At 59.4% G+C, this 15,351-nt stretch overlaps 2 protein-coding genes across 2 annotated transcripts; both read right to left on the bottom strand.

Moving 5' to 3' along the window:
* Window positions 1–28: 28 nt before the first annotated feature.
* Window positions 29–7,097, bottom strand: BEST2 (bestrophin 2). Its single transcript, XM_006023491.3, has 9 exons — window positions 6,323–7,097; window positions 5,452–5,546; window positions 4,776–5,009; window positions 3,207–3,361; window positions 2,729–2,806; window positions 2,428–2,580; window positions 2,266–2,346; window positions 1,664–1,818; window positions 29–1,105 (listed from the first exon to the last, which is right to left on the bottom strand). Exons 1-9 carry the CDS (start codon window positions 6,472–6,474, stop codon window positions 709–711), a joined length of 1,500 nt encoding a protein of 499 aa, XP_006023553.1. The 5' UTR covers window positions 6,475–7,097; the 3' UTR covers window positions 29–708.
* Window positions 7,098–9,598: 2,501 nt separating this feature from the next.
* ASNA1 (arsA arsenite transporter, ATP-binding, homolog 1 (bacterial)) lies at window positions 9,599–15,336 on the bottom strand. Its single transcript, XM_006023418.3, has 7 exons — window positions 14,499–15,336; window positions 13,716–13,863; window positions 13,307–13,455; window positions 12,769–12,919; window positions 12,423–12,530; window positions 10,474–10,671; window positions 9,599–9,911 (listed from the first exon to the last, which is right to left on the bottom strand). The coding sequence occupies exons 1-7, from the start codon at window positions 14,699–14,701 to the stop codon at window positions 9,780–9,782; spliced, it is 1,089 nt and encodes a 362-aa protein (XP_006023480.1). The 5' UTR covers window positions 14,702–15,336; the 3' UTR covers window positions 9,599–9,779.
* Between the last annotated feature and the right edge of the window lie 15 nt (window positions 15,337–15,351).

The raw sequence follows: 15,351 nt of genomic DNA, 5'->3' as shown, positions 1-15,351 counted from the left end.
CCACCAGCTGCAGTCCCTGGAGCAGGATGGCGGGATCAGGATGGCTCATGGCGGCGCAGGGGGGTAAGTGTAGCCCATGAGGGCAGTTGCCCCATCTCCCATCGCCTCCTTATGCCCCCAAAAGAACTACCCCCTGCCCCCCAGAAATGCACTGTATTGCACTTGGTCTGTTTGGTTTAAAGGCAGAAAAATGGCAGGGGAAGAAAGGGGATGCCCTCAGCATGTGGGTAGGGGCTGGCTCCTATCTCTGCCCCCCATATCTCCCCCTGCCCCTTGCCAGGCACTTTTGTGGCCAGTGTAGCCCTGGCCCAGAATGGGTTAAATATGAATGGGGGCTGGGGGGCATGTGGCAGCTGTGTGTATGCCCCCTGAAGTGGGGCTGTGGGTAATGGACCTGGAGTTGCAGCTGTCTCCAAGCTGAGGCATGCTGGTGGCTGGGGATAATGGGTAGCCCATGATGCAGCTGCCTCTCGGGTAGACCACACCAATGGCTGGGTGTAATGGGCACAGAGCTGTGGCAGCCTCTGGGATGGGAGCTGGTTGGTGACTGGGAATAGCAGGGACCCCAAGATGTAGCTGTCTCTGGGATGAGACATGCCGACTGCTGGGTATAACAGACCCCAAGATGCACCTGCCTCTAGGGTGGGGTGCAGTGGCAGCTGGGTGTAATGGGTGCCATTGGGGCATTGCAGGGAGCCTGGGGCCAGCTCATGCCCTCTTCTCTTCTTCGAGGGAGCCCTGCAGCCAGTGGGGTAGGGGTGGTTGTGGGGAGTTCACAGGGGACAGGGGCACCACAGTGTCCAGGAGGGGCTGGGTGCTGCTGCAGGGCTCCGATGTGGCTCCTCCGCCAGCCACTGCTTCCTCATCCCAGCCCAGGGGCGTTTTGGAGGCCTGGCAGCCGCAGGATGCTCCTGGACACAGGCAGCCATAGGCGCCAGAGGCCTCAGAGGCACTGCTGTTCTTCCGGGGGAGCAGGGGGAGGTGACTCGCAAAGCTGCTAGGACCCAGGAGCCAGGGTGGGGGGGACGGGGAGCCCCGGGTACGTGGCTCCAGCCCCTCCTCGATCTCCTCCAAAGGCTGGAACTGCATCTCCTCCTTGGCCAGCCTGCAGGGGGTGGAGGGAAAGGGAGCATTAGGCAGCTGCTTCTGGGATGGGGTGGGTTGGTGGCTGTGTACAGGGAGCAAGAGATGCGGCCACCTCTGGGCTGGAGCCTTAGGGTCTAGGTAGAATAGAGCCCCTTTGCCCAACCCTGGGCTGTGGCTGGCTCTGGGGTGGGGCATTGGAGTATAATGGGAACCTTTTGCATGTAGATGGCTCTGGGGTGATAATAAATAGGCTCCCCCCAAACTAACCACTGGGCTGCAGCTAGCTCTGGGGTGGGCTATGTCAGGACTGGGTATAAGTGATTCCTCATCTAGTCCTGAAATATGGCTGGCTCTGGAGTGGGTAACTGGGGCCTGGGTATAACAGAGGCTCATTATCTGGTGCCAGGATGTGGCTGGCTTTGGGGTGGGGTACAACAGGGACCCTGAGCTGAGATGCAGCTGGCTCTGTGGTAGGGCATGTCACAGCTGGGTATGATGGACCCCTTGCCAGGGTGGGGATGCAGCTAGCTCTGGTGTGGGACATGGGCTGCATATAACCTCCCCTTCCGCTACTCACGTGATGTCAAAGGTAGAGCCCTGGAAGCGTGGCTGCTGCAGCAGGAAGGCGGTGGCAGCCGTGTATGGTGCTCGTGGATTAGCCGCATCCCAGTACCGGTCCCGCTCCAGCAGCGGCAGGTCCTCATACATCTCATCTACCGCTAACATGGACACCTAGGGTGGGGGGAGCAAAGTGAACAACCGCATCCCTAAGTTCCCAGGCACAGTAGGGGCATTGGAGCTTGTGGGACTGGGAGCCTGGGTTCTTTCCCAACCTGGGGCAGAGAGTTGGGTCTAATTGTGATAGCGTAGGGGAGCAGGATGCCTCGGTTCCCAGGTTCATCTGGGAGCCTGAACACCTGGGTTCCATCCCTGTGCAGGGAGAGAAAGGGGACCAGGTGGGTTACAGCAGGGGGTACTGGGAGCCCAGGTGCCTGGGTTCTCCAGTTCTAGATGGGGAGTTGGGTCTAACAAGGACAGCGTAGTGGGGGCAGGACACCTAGGTTCCCTCTCCTTTGCCCTCTCCCTCTTAGGGTCTGTAGTTCATGCTCCCATAATGCTGGGGGGGGGCAGGGATTTGGTCTGTGCTCCTGATGCTCTGGGGCAGGCACTAGGTGGTACCTGGAAGTTACGGTCGATGAGCAGGTTGGTCTCAAAGTCATCATCGTCTTCCCCAAAGGGGTTAATCAGCTGTTCAGCCACCTGTGGGGCAAAGGGAGAGCTCAGTTCGGGAGGGAGGGACATTGACCCTGGCCCACGCCCCCAGCCCTGGTCCCCCTAGACCTTGAGCCAGCCAACGTAGAAGAAGAACTGCAGCAGGGTGAAGATGGGCAGCCCCAGGTCTAGTTCGTGCCCTGTGTAGCCCTGAGATGGGTCCAGGAACTGGCGCCCAATCAGACAGGCCACAAAGAAGCTGTACACAGCAATGGTCACTACCTGGCAGGTGGGAGCAAGTGTCAGAAGGCAAAGAGTGTGGGGTCCCCCCCCCCCGGGGCTTTCCCATGATGCTCAGACAAGGGCCACTTGTGGGTAGCATCTGCCCTGGGGAGGGGGGCAGCTGCCCTGGGCTGGTGGGGAGGCTGACCTGAGTGTAGACAAGGGGCACGCTGATCCAGTCATAGTGAAAGAGCATGCTGCAGTTGCCCCGAAATGTGTTCAGCTCCTGGGAAACACAGTGGGAGTATTAACCCTCTGGGGGCCATTAGCTATGTGGGGGGGCAGCTCTGCTATCCTTCAGCCCTGCCCCCCAACAGCTGGGGCAGCCCCCTGGAGGTGGGGAGGGAGGGAATGCGAGCCTGGTAGAAGCAGAGCCGAGACCTGGCAAATTCAGGTCCCGTGCACCCAACTGCTGAGCACAAGCTCTCCCTCCAAAGTTCCTCCCAACTCCCCTGTCCCCCAGGCTGTCCCCACCATGCAGCTGGCTCTGAGATGGAACATGTCCATGGCTGGGCTGCAGGGAGTGCAAGATACCGCCAGCCTTGGGTGGGGTGCGTGAGGGGGAGTGTTAGGGCCTGGGACATGCACCCCCCCCACCAGGTGGCCTTCCAGCCCTGCTAGCGCACCTCCATGAGCAGCTTGAGGGCACAGTCATCATGCACACGACCCTCGCGCCGGGCCTGGGCCACCAGGCTGGTGAACCACAGACAGGGCACCCAGTACTTGTTGTAGGGTGAGTGCAGCCCCTCGAACTTCTTCCGCTCCTCTCGCGTCATGAAGCCTGTGGGAGAGCAGTGGGCTGATATGGCTGGCTTTGGGGAAGGGGGCAAATGGGGCTGGGGATAGTGGGTCAGGTTACAGGGGTGGGTGGATGAGAATAAGATGGGATTCAATACTGACAAGTGCAGGGTACTTACTGCACCTAGGGAGAAAGAACCAACAGCATACCTACAGGCTGGGGAACTCCCTTCTCATCAGCACAGAGGCAGAAAAGGATATTGGATTCATTATAGACTCCAAGATGAACATGGGCCGCCAATGTGGGGACGCAGTCAGGAAGGCTAACTGCACCTTATCATACATCCACAGATGCATCACAAGCAGGTCGAAGGAGATGATCCTCCCCCTCTATGCGACACTGGTCAGGCCGCAGTTGGAGTACTGCGTCCAGTTCTGGGCGCCGCACTTCAGGGGGGATGTGGACATCCCCCCTGAAGTGCGGGGGGGACATCCCCCCTGAAGCATCAATAGGGTCCAGAGGAGAGCCACTTGCATGATCAGGGGGCAGCAGAGCAGGCCCTACGAGGAGAGGCTGTAAGACCTGAACCTGTTCATCCTCCACAAGAGAAGGCTGAGTGGGGATCTGGTGGCTGTCTATAAACTGGCCAAGGGAGACCAGCAGGCAATGGGAGAGTCCCTGTTCCCCTGAGCACTACCAGGAGTAACCAGGAATAATGGCCATAAGTTGAAGGAGAGTAGATTCAGGCTAGACATCAGGAGGCACTACTTCACAGTCAGGGTGACTAGGATCTGGAACCAACTTCCAAGGGAAATGGTGCTTGCTCCTACCCTGGGGGGTCTTCAAAAGGAGGCTAGATAGACATCTTCCTGGGGTCGTTTGACCCCAGCATCCTTTCCTGCCCATGGCAGGGTCTCGGACTTGATTTGCTCAGGTCCCTTCCACCCCTACCAGCTATGAAACTCGTCCCCCTGATGTGGCTGGTCCTGGGTGGGGCAAGGGGGGCAGGTCAGGGCTAGAAATAACAGGGAACCCCAATGCAGCTGACTCTGGGGTGAGGCACTGGGGGCTGGGTATACCAAGGATTCTGCAATGCAGCTGGCTCTGAGGAAGCACCAGGAGCTGGGTATACGAAGGACTCCGTAATGCAGCTAGCTTTGTGGGGGTGCTAGTGGCTGGGTATAACAGGCTCCCTGATATGGCTGGCTCAGGGGTGGTGGGGGGCATGCCAGGAGCCAGGTATAACAGGGATCCTTTCTGCAGCTGGCTAGCGGGGACGGTGCCAGGAGCTGGATATAACATGAGCTCATTGATGCAGCTAGCTCTGAGGGAAGCACACCAGGGGCTGAGTATAACAGAAGCATATGATGTGACTGGCTCTGGGGCAGGCAGCAGGACCTGGGTATACCAGGACTCCCCAGTATAGCTGGCTCTGGGGGGTGGCACAGGATCGTACCGGCCTCAACGACGTGGTCCATGGTGGGGAAGCGCTTGAAGACAGCGGTGCTGACGGAGCGCAGGATGAGCACACCTGCCAGACTGCCATAGCGCATAAGTGTGCGGCGTAGCAACCGGCCCCGTTCATCACGCCCATGCACACTGCCTGCGATGGCACACATCAGCCGGTCGGGCATTGGCAGGCTTGTGTACTGGCTCCACCACCTTGTCACCACCAGCGTCACATAGAACCCTAGGGAGTGGGGGAGAGGCAGTTGGCTCTGGGGTGGGTCATCAGGGGCTGGGTATAACAGATGCAGCCACCTGTGGGGTGGGGCATTGGGGCTGGTTATACAGGGGCCTTTCACCTGGCACTGAGATGCAGCTGGCTCTGAGCTGGGGCATTAGAGGCTGGGTATAACAGGGACCTGTCACCCAGTGTGGAGCTGCAGCTGGCTCTGGGGTGGGGCACACTGGGAGTTGCACATACAAGGTTCTTTCACCTGGTAAAGATGCAGCCATCTCTGGGGTGTGGCACTGGAATGGACAGAACTGTCACCCTGTCTGGAGATGCAGCTAGTTCTGGGGTGGGGCATGTTGGCAGCATGTTGGCACCCAGCACTGGGCTGCCTCTGAAGTAGGGTACCAGGGCTGTGTCTTATAGGGACCCAGGGTTGTGGGGGCAGGAGTCTCACCCAGCACGAAGGAGACAGGAATGAGGTTGGCGTACTGGTCACAGTAAATCACCAGCTTTTCAAAGGAGCGTTTCTGATCCTCGGCCAAGACGAAGCTGGGAGCAGATATGCAAAGGAAGAAGCACTTGTGCAAGGCTGTTCAAAGAGCTGGGGCTGATGCTCTTGCACAGGACTCGAGCCTGCTCCCAGTGGGGGTCATGCAGAGCGCATGCATCCCTGCATGATAGTCAGGACACTCGCGTGTGTACAAGTGCTTGCTTGGAGTCACGCGAGCGCAGGCATTCATGGATGGGGGTGCAAAGAGCCTGCATGCCTTCATGCATAGGGTTGGGGTATGTGCACGAAGAGTCATGTGTACTTGTGCAACAGGTCAAGCATGTGCATATGCATGCAAAGAGTCACAGGTATGTGCAGGGGTCTTCGCACCTCTACTTGTGCTCAGGCCTAGCATGTGCACACACGTGCAAAAGGGCCACAGGTATCTGAGCAAGGGGTTACATGCCCCTACTCAAAAAATAGGCCTGGTGTACACACACATGTGCAAAGGGACAGTTTTCCATGCAAGGGGGGACACCCAACCCTCCTCCTGCATGGCCCTGGTGTCTGCACACGTATGCAGATGGCCACCGATTTCTATGCAAGGGATTTCATGCCCCTACTCACAAATAGGCCTGGCATGCGCATGCACACGTGTGCAAAGGGGTCCAGATCCCTCTGTGAGGAGAGATACCCACCCCTCCTCACATGTAAGCTTGATGTGTGCGCAAAAGCCACATATCCCTGGTACAAGGTGGGTTTCTTACCCCTCCTCAGGCTGGGGCCCAGTGTGTGCTCACCCGCACATGCGAGGGAGGGTGGGGAGGGGACTCACCGATAGGTAAGGCTGAGGCCCAGGTAGGCGATGAGGAAGATGAGGAACTCGCGGTAGAGCAGCTTGTAGATGCTGCCGCGCCACAGCCCCAGCAGCTGGTAGAAGCCGCAGAAGCGGGCATTGGCCACACGGGCTGTGTAGGTCACTGTCATGGCTGGGGGTGGGACCTGCAGGCAAAAGGGGCGCTGTTGGGTGGGGGCAGGAGTAAGGGTGGGGCCTAACTCCCTACCTGGCCATTGGACCTACTGGATGTGGGGGGCAGGGCCTGGGGGCAAGGTGGCGGAGCTGTGGGAGTCAGCAGCCTTATACCTGTCCCCTCACCCCATTGTCCCCTGGGACTGGTTCCCCTCCCATAGTGTATGGGCAATGTCACTGGCATGGTTGGGGGGAAACCCTAGTGGCACATGGGGATGGGATCTGCCCTGGCACCTACCCCTCTGGCCCTGTTCCCTCCAACAACGCCCTCTTCTGGGTTGCGTCCCTGCCCCGTAACACCCTTTGTATGGGGGGCAGGGTTTGGGGGCAAGGGGGTGGGATTGTGCTAGGCCTGGCCCACCCCCTACTGGGATATGCCCATCATGGCACCCCTGTGTGCGTGGAGGTGGGGAGGCAACAGCCACTTCCCATGCTATAGTTTTGCAGGAGGGGCCTCACTCCCCTGCCCCACTCAATGTCCAGCTTCCCCACCCCAGCAATTACCCCTCAAGTCAGGCCTGACCCAGGCCCCAGACACAGTGTGTGTGTGTGTGTGTGGGGGGGCCCTTAGGGGGTGCAGTGGTGGATCTAGGGGTGCAGTACTTCAAGAGGGATGTGGATAACCTTGAGAAGTTCCAGAGGAGGGCCACTCATATGGTTAAAAGCCTGCAGGTAAGGTCCTATGAGGAGAGATTGAGGGACCTGGATCCCTTCAGCCTCTGTAAGAGAAGTCTGAGAGAGGATCTGGTGGCCATCTACCAATTCATTTGGGAGGGTGGGGGGGTGCAGCAAGGGATACTCTGTTTATCAGGGCACCCCTTGGAGTAACTAGAAACAATGGCCACAACCTGAGAGAACAGATTTAAATTAGACATCAGGAAGAACTTCTTCATGGTAAGGGTTACCAGAATTTGGAAGGGGCTTCCAAGGGAAGTGGTGCTCTCCCCTCCTTTAGGGGTCTTTAAGAGGAGACTGGACAAACACCTGGCTGGGGTCATCTGACCCCAGCACTCTCCTGCCCAGGGCAGGGGATCAGACTCAATGATCTACTAAGGTCCCTTCTGACCCCTATAATCTATTAAATCTATGAAGTAGGGTATCTAGGGCTATCCTTAGGGGCAGTAGTGGATCTAGTGGGGGGGGGTAGAGGCAGTATAGGGGATCTGGGGGACTGTGGAGGGGCTCAGGGACCCTGTCTGGGGGCTGTGTCAAGGTTTTGCCCCAGTGCCTGGGAGCTGAAGGGAGTGGGATAGAATTGGGGAGCTCCAGCCCTACCCGCCTTGCCCCAGGGCAGGTGCAAAAGGTGCCCCCACCTCCAAGCCTGGGCAGACCCACCACTCACCTGACAGGTCTGGGATGGTTGTGGAGAGGCTGGAGGTGGAAGGAGCCCAGCGGCTGCTTAAATAGCCCTGGGCAGGGCTGGGGCTGTGTGGCAGGGAGGGGCGGCAGCCTGGGTTCTCTCACAGTCCCTCTCTCACGTGGGCTGTGGTGGGGAGGGGGAAGGGGGGACGTCCCAAACACATACCAGGCAAAGGCCCCAGCCCAGGGCCCAGCCCGCACCTTTATGATGCTAAAGACCCACCAAGACTGAGATAGCAGCAGGGTGGGGCCCGGCAGCTAGGTTCTCTGGCTGACCTGGGAGCCAGGGGTCTCCAGCCATGAGGGGGATGCACAAGGGTTAGAGAAGAGAACCCGAACACCTGGGTTTTCTCCAGCTCTGGGAGAGAAGTTGGGTCTGGTGGGTTGGAGCGGTGGAGGCTGGGTGCCCAGACTCCTGGATTCTCTAGGAGGGAATAGGGGGTGGGAAAGTGAAAGCAGAGGGCCTGGGAGTCTGGATGCCTGGGTTCCCTCACAGTGCGGGGAGAGGGGAGGCAGAGTGGGATCCAGGGTGGCCAGGTGCCAGTGCACCTGGGTCCTGTCCTTGCTGCAAGGCAGAGAGATGAGGTTGCCATGGGAACAGCAATCCCTGGCATCTAGGTTCAGCTGGGGCCATGGAAACCCCCCCCCCCACTAGGGGTCCTCTCCTCCAGCTCAGGCTGGGTCTACAGTTGTGTGGGAGGAGTTGGGGGCCTGCAGCTGTTTGCAGGGAGAGAACCCAGCCTGGTAAGTCCAGAACCAGAAAGGAACCCAGGCATCCTAGCCCACAACCTCCCCTTCCAACCCACCAGACCTCAGCACCTTCCCCCGGCTGGGGTACAAGGCAGAAATCCAGGCTCCTATCTCTGCTTAATGGTCCCACCTGACCAGCCCCCACTCCCCTCCCGGAGCAGGGAGAAGCCAGGCTTGGGGGCTCCTAGGCCCCACCTGCTCTAACCCCCCAGCCCTGACTCCCCTCCCAGAGCTAGAGAGAACCAGGCACCCTCTCCCCTGCTCCCATTAGACCCCCAAGCCTCTCCTGGGCTAGGCCAGCAGGTGTATGCATGGGCACTGTCCCTTTAAGCATGGCAGGTGCCCACAGGCCACCTGGCACCAAGCCCACTTGGCTGTGCTGGCCCCACACTAATGAGCTGCTCCCAGACGGTCCCCCTGTGGGCCAAGCCCAAAGGCAAACACAGCCTCCCCCTCTCCCCCCCGCAACCATGCGGTCACTGCCTTTGGCAAGGCAGGAACTGGGACCCCAGGTGCCCAAATTCCTACAGCAGAGAGAATCCAGGCATCCCAGACCCCAGCTCTAACCCCCAATACTTTCCTAGAGCTGGAAAGAACCCAGGTATCCCGGCTCCCACCCTCCTCTGCTCTAAACCACCAGTCCCACTCCCAGAGCTGTGGACAGAACCAAGGCATCTGGGCTTCCAGCACCCCACTTCTCATCCCCTAGCCCCCACTCCCCTCCGAGCTGGGGACAGAAGCCAGGCATCTAGGCCCCACCCCTCCCTGCCAGTGCTGAGGCCCAGTTCTACCCAGCACAGGGTGCTCTGTGGTAGAAAGGGGACAGGGGGGAGACGCTGCCAGCTGGTACTGCTAGATCTGGTCCCCCTAGTGCCTGAGCCCTGATCCTGCTTCCCTTGGTGCTGGATCCAGCTGGGCTTTAATCCTTGGTTTATCCAGTTAATCATGCTGCCTCCTGCCCACCCCCAAAGCAATCCCACACACACCAGCAGCCTTGTCTTCCTTGTCAGCTTTATTATTATGTACAGTTTTCTCCTGCTGTGGCTCCAGGGGTGGGAGGTGCTCAAGGGGGCCCTGACCCCCCCACAGAAGGGGGTGGGGCCACAGCTAGGTCCCCCCCCCCCCTGTGCTGGGGGGGGAGGGGGGACCAGGCTCACTTGGTGCTGGGGGGCTTGTAGGGCTCAAGCAGCAGAGTGGAGAAGGTGTTGACCTTGTCGGCCCCTCGTACCTCATGCGGCAGCAGCGGCAGCTTCACAATGTGGAAATCCTCATACAAGTCCTCCATCTGTGAGAGATTGGGGGGTGCACAGGGGAGCTAAGAGAGGACCCAGGCATCCAAGAGCCCCAGCCTATAAGCCTTCTTCTTGAGCCAGGTGTGGAACCTAGGGGTCCTAACTGCCAGCCCCCAACTCCCTAGCTGTACTGGTCCCCTCCTCTCCTGGAATAGCGATTAGGAAATCAGGTGTCCATGCTCCCCACCCCCATTAGATTCTGTTCCACCAACCTTTAAGCCAGGCATGGAACCCAGGTGTCTGGGAACCCAGCTCCCCCTGCTCTTATCGGCTTGACACAAGCCAGATGTGGAACCCAGGTGTCCCGAAAGCCTGTCTTCTTCCCCACAGAGGCTGAGAATGGAACCCAGATGTGTTGTCCCCCCACCCAGCCACGTTAACTGGAGCACCTTGAAGTTGGGCCTGAATGAAGCTGGGAAGCAGGGTCCAACTCCCTGCAAATGATGGGAGCAGGGCTTGGAATGCACCATTGCTCAGGCAGGGGGTCAACCCGAGGGCTTGGGAAGGGGGGAAGCAGAGTCATGCAGGAGCAGGGTCCCTGGGGGCAGAGCCCACCTGGTCAAGGTACTTGGACTGGATCTTGTGGCGCGCCTCACACATCTTGCAGGGCTTGTCAGGTGCAGGGAAGACGAGCTGGTTGACAACGATGTTGTGGGTGTCGATGCGGCACTTGGCCAGCTCCTGGATGAGCCGCTCTGTCTCATAGAGCGAGAGGAACTCCGCGATGCACACGCAGATGAAAGTCGTCTGCTCCTGTGGGTTGGTGGTGGTGGTGGGGGAAGTGTGGGGTTGCCCCCTGCCCCACCCCAGCATCGAGCACAGCCCTACCCCTGCCTTCACCAGCACCGAGCCCCTAATCACTCCCTTGGTCCCCACAAAAGTACCAGGCCCATCATCACTCCCCTAGCTCCTGCCAGCACATGCTGCCCCTCCCAGCACTGGGCCTGCCCCCACAGCACTGAGTTATGTCCTCACCAGGGATCCAGATTTTATTTCCCATGGAAAAGCAGGGGGGGGGGGGGAAGAGAAAAGAGTGGATTTCCCCTTCTGACCAAGAACAATGTGGATTTTTCATTTTAATAGAGAAACACAGATTTTCTACCTTTACAAAGAGCTCTCTGTAGGTGGGCAGAGTTCCAGCCTGCAAGGGGCTGGGGGGAGCAGGAGGAGGGCAGTCAGGCAGGGGGGCCATGCGCATGTGTACACCCCCCCCCCCTCTGCCAGGAGCTCCCACAGGCATGAATGCCTTGTGCCTCCTGCAGCTGGGGGGGGGCGCACAGTGACTGCCTGCAGGAGGCGGTGGCAAAAAGGGGACCACCTGCAGGTGGCCACAGCAGTGTTGGTGGCGAGGGGGAGGGGTAGCAAGCACCGAGTGGCAATTGGTGACTGCCTGCAGATGCCAGCAGCGGCAGCGGCCAGTCTCTCAAATCGCGTGCACCCTCTATGCATTGCCAAAGCCCACAGATAAGTCAGGTGTTCGGGTGGGGGAAATTGAGGCCCCCATAGTGAGGGAGGGAGAGAGTGGGCAGGGCAGAGGCTGCTGCCCAGCCTAGGCGGTGTGTGGTGCTTGAGGCCTGGGGTTGGAATGTACGACTACAGGGCTGACACAGGGAGCAGGATGGGGACATAGGCATCCCAATGCTGCGCACACTCCTGGGGAGGGGGGAAGGTGCCCCCCAGATTTGTGCATAGGATGGGTGCAGGCTGCCTGCTGCAAATTTGGACCTCCCTGTCCTGCTGCCCTCCACAGCCCAGCAGGTGAGACTGGCACAGTAGGGCAAAGTGGGGCCAGGCAGGGAAGGTCCTTGCTACCGTGAGCCCCACACACTGCCCTGGTGAAGCACACCCTGCCTACTGGCAGCAGCAGGGGTAGTGGCATGGAGCTGTACCCTTTGCTGCTGCTGGGATAGTGGCATTTTATTTTAAATCACAGATTTGGGGTTGTTTTGTTTTGTTTTTAAATCAGAGTATTTGCAATTTTTAAGCAGAAAAAAAACCCAGGATCCCATGTCCTCACACTCTTACCCCCAGCACCATCAGAGCACCAGGCTTGCCATTGCTCCCCTGCTCTCCTTCAGCACTAGGCCACTATCACCCTGTGCTCCATACTCCCAGCCCTGGGGCATGTCATTGCCTCCCAGCCCCACCTCAACACCAGGCTGACCATTACCCCTGCTCCCCATCATTGTAAAAATGGGGCAATTTGGGCTTCTCCCTCACAGTTGTGGAGGCAGGGAGAATGAAATTCTGCCCCACAGCACAGATGCTGGATCAGGAACGCACAAGAGGCCCTCCCCCAGGCTGTCCCATGTAGATCCAAGCAGTGGCCAGTTCTATGGTTGCTGCCTCCCAAGGAATGTGGCTAGACTGGCGGGGCAGGAGGAAAGACCCATTCCCCACGGCCACAATGGACTGTTAAAGGTAACAACAGCCTCTGCCTACCAGAAGGAACCAAAGCCCTGTGGGTCTCACAGGTGGATGTGCCCAACCCAGGAGCCACTTACTGGGTCCTTGAACTGCTCACTCACAGACCGGATGACAGGCAGCGTCTCCTCCAGCTTAGAGGCCAGCTGGTCTGCATTCATGTCACCCAGGCCCAGCATGTTACACATCTATGGGAGGAAAAGGAAGAGGGGGTGTGGTGTAAAATGGGGGCACCCACGGCCCAGCCCAGCCCAGCCCAGCCCCGCCCCAGAGGCCAAGGCTCCTTAGGATGGCTGAGAAGGGTTCAATCGCTAATTGCTGCATGCATGGGGGCGGGTGGGCAAGGGGCGGATCTCAAATCTGAGAACAGAGCAAAGGTGCTGTGGGAGGCGGGGTATGAGTGACCCCAACCTTGGTCCTCCTGACCTGGGAGATGAAAGGGCTAATCTGGTTCTTGATCTGCATGAGGCGGCCCAGTCCCCGCTCCACAATGGTGGGGAAGTTGAGCAGCCGCAGCGTGTGCCCCGTGGGCGCCGTGTCGAACACCACTACGGAGAAATTCATCCCCTTCACCAGCCTGCGCCAGGGCAGACAAGGGGTTAGAGGGGTGGGGGGACCCCACCCAGCAATGCCCCCCCCGGGCAGAAATGGTACATCCCAGAGCAGCCCCTTACTGTTGAACTAGTATAACCGTCCCCCGGTGTTCTTTTCCTAATGGTCCAAACCAGCATCCCACCAACAAGTGGCAACAGTGGTACAACCCAGAGACCCCTTTTTGCTATAGCCTATAATACCACTCTCCCTCATAGTGGTACCTCCATACTACCCCCTCTCTACCCAAGTGATACAACCTCATCCCACATCTCCAGTCAAAAGCCTACCTTGCTCACCCCCACTACAGTCATGGGACCTCCCGTATAAAAGTCCCTTCCATCAGCCCCTGGGGCTGGTGACCCTGGCTCACCTCATCACCTCTGCATAGCTCATGGCCTCATCGATACCCGGGAAGGCGCTCATGGCCTCCTGCATCATTTTCTTGCCCATGCTCAGCATGTTGTCCTCCTCGAAGAACTCGTCTGGGAGCTCTGCCACCCCCAGGCTGGGGTCAATCTCCTGCAAGGAGGGGACAGATAAGAGGAGGGGACTCAGAGGCTGACCCAGGTGTCAGAGCAGGGCCAGGACAGCCCCTGGTCCCTGCTCCAAGATGGGAAAGGGGGATAGTGGTCAGAGTAGCATTTGGCTGTGGAAGGGGGTGAGCTGAGGCAGATGTGGTCAGTCCTATGCATGACATGGAAGCAGTGGTTGGAGCGGGACACCTGGGTCCCTTGCTGCAGCCTCGTGGAGTGCCGAATGGAGCCCAACCCTGCACTTACCATGGCAAAGAGGTTATCATAGCCCTTGACCTTGGTGGGCACCTTGGAGAACTTCTGGTCAAAGGCATCGGAGATGTTGTGGGCTGGGTCAGTGGAGATGATGAGGACGCTCTCCCGCACTTTGGACAGCTGCACAGCCAGACTGCAACTGGTGGGGGAAGGGAGGGGACCTGGGGGTCAGCAGAGCAAGCAGCAGCTACAGGAACCCATGGGGAGCTTTCTTGGAGGGTCCCTGGGGACTGTACTGCTTTCAGCATAGGGCTCATGCCCCCGACACAGAAATGCAATGGTAGATCCCAGCTCCCCTGCAAGGGGTCTATTCCTCTAGTTGTCCACTGTGGTACAGTGGTACAGCCCAAGTAGACCCCCTACCTGGCACAATGATACAGTGGTACACCCCATGCCCTCACCAAGACCACTCCCTTCCTGGCACCCCACACAATCATACCCCCCCCATTCCTAGCACAATGGTACACCCCATGCCCTCAGGTAGACCAGTTGCCCGTGCAGTGGTACATCCCAACCCCTGCCTTACCTACAACCTACCCCTCCCCCAAGACGCCCCCTATAGGCTCTCATGGTATATCCCAACCAGGCCCCTGCTACCACACCCCCTCTACAGCGATGGTACCTACCCCCTCATCCCGTTGTAATGGTTCCTCCCAACCCCTCTCTGCACACCAGAAGGACTCAACCACCCCACGCGGCAATGGTAGAGCCCCACCTCCCCCCTTCTACCCACAGTAGTACATCCCACATTAAAAGCCCCTCCCTTCGCCTCACCTGCAGGTGGTCTTGCCCACGCCCCCCTTCCCCCCCACGAAGATCCACTTGAGACTCCGCTGCTCGATGATGTTGCTCAACGTCGGCTCCAGTGGCTCCACATCGGGAGCGTCCTCGAACTCGTCCGCCTCCGGCCCCCAGCCGGACCCGGACCCCGCCGCCGCCATCTTGGAACGGCTGCACGTGACCCACGCTGGGACCATTCGACAAGGGGGGGAAATAAGAGAAAACAAACAAACCACATGGTTCCTCGCAGCTGAGAGAGCGCCGCAGTTTTACCCCCGCCACAGCCCAGCATTGAATTTCCCGCTGTTATGATGCCGCGACAGCAGCTCAATGCTGCCCCCGCGGCCTGGAGAGGGGTGGTACACTCCGTCCCGCCCTGCTTCTCACTAGATTGGCTCCCTCACAAACCCGCCTACGCGAATTGGCCCCGTCAAACCCCACCCCTTGGCTGGCAAGATTGGGCGATCTTCAGAACTGTCAGTCGGCCCCGCCTTATTCTGTTGGGAGCGGGGAGGCGGGCGAGGCGAGCTGGCTGGCAGCGGATTGGCCGGCACGCTGCCAGTCGCGTTCCAATTGGTGCCGGCGCCCACCCATCTCCTGGTTCTTTCCCTCCCGGCGCCCCTTGCGGTGCCCGATGCCTAGCAACAAGAAGCGCCGACGGCTTTCCCAGCGTGCCTCGCGCGCCTGCGGCTTGGCCTGCTTTCCCGGCGTGCCTCGCGGCCGGCACTGGCTTTTCCCGTCACCGCCCGCGGCGCGGGGCGCTCCGGTGACAAAATGGCCGCCCGAGGGGAGCGGGGGGAGGCGGTGCCGCGGGGGCCCCGCGGCGGCGGGGTTAATGGTTTCGGCA

This window comes from Alligator sinensis, unplaced genomic scaffold, assembly GCF_000455745.1.
Source record: "Alligator sinensis unplaced genomic scaffold, ASM45574v1 scaffold707_1, whole genome shotgun sequence".
Lineage (NCBI taxonomy): Eukaryota > Metazoa > Chordata > Crocodylia > Alligatoridae > Alligator > Alligator sinensis.
This window is presented reverse-complemented; position numbering and strand designations above follow the sequence as displayed.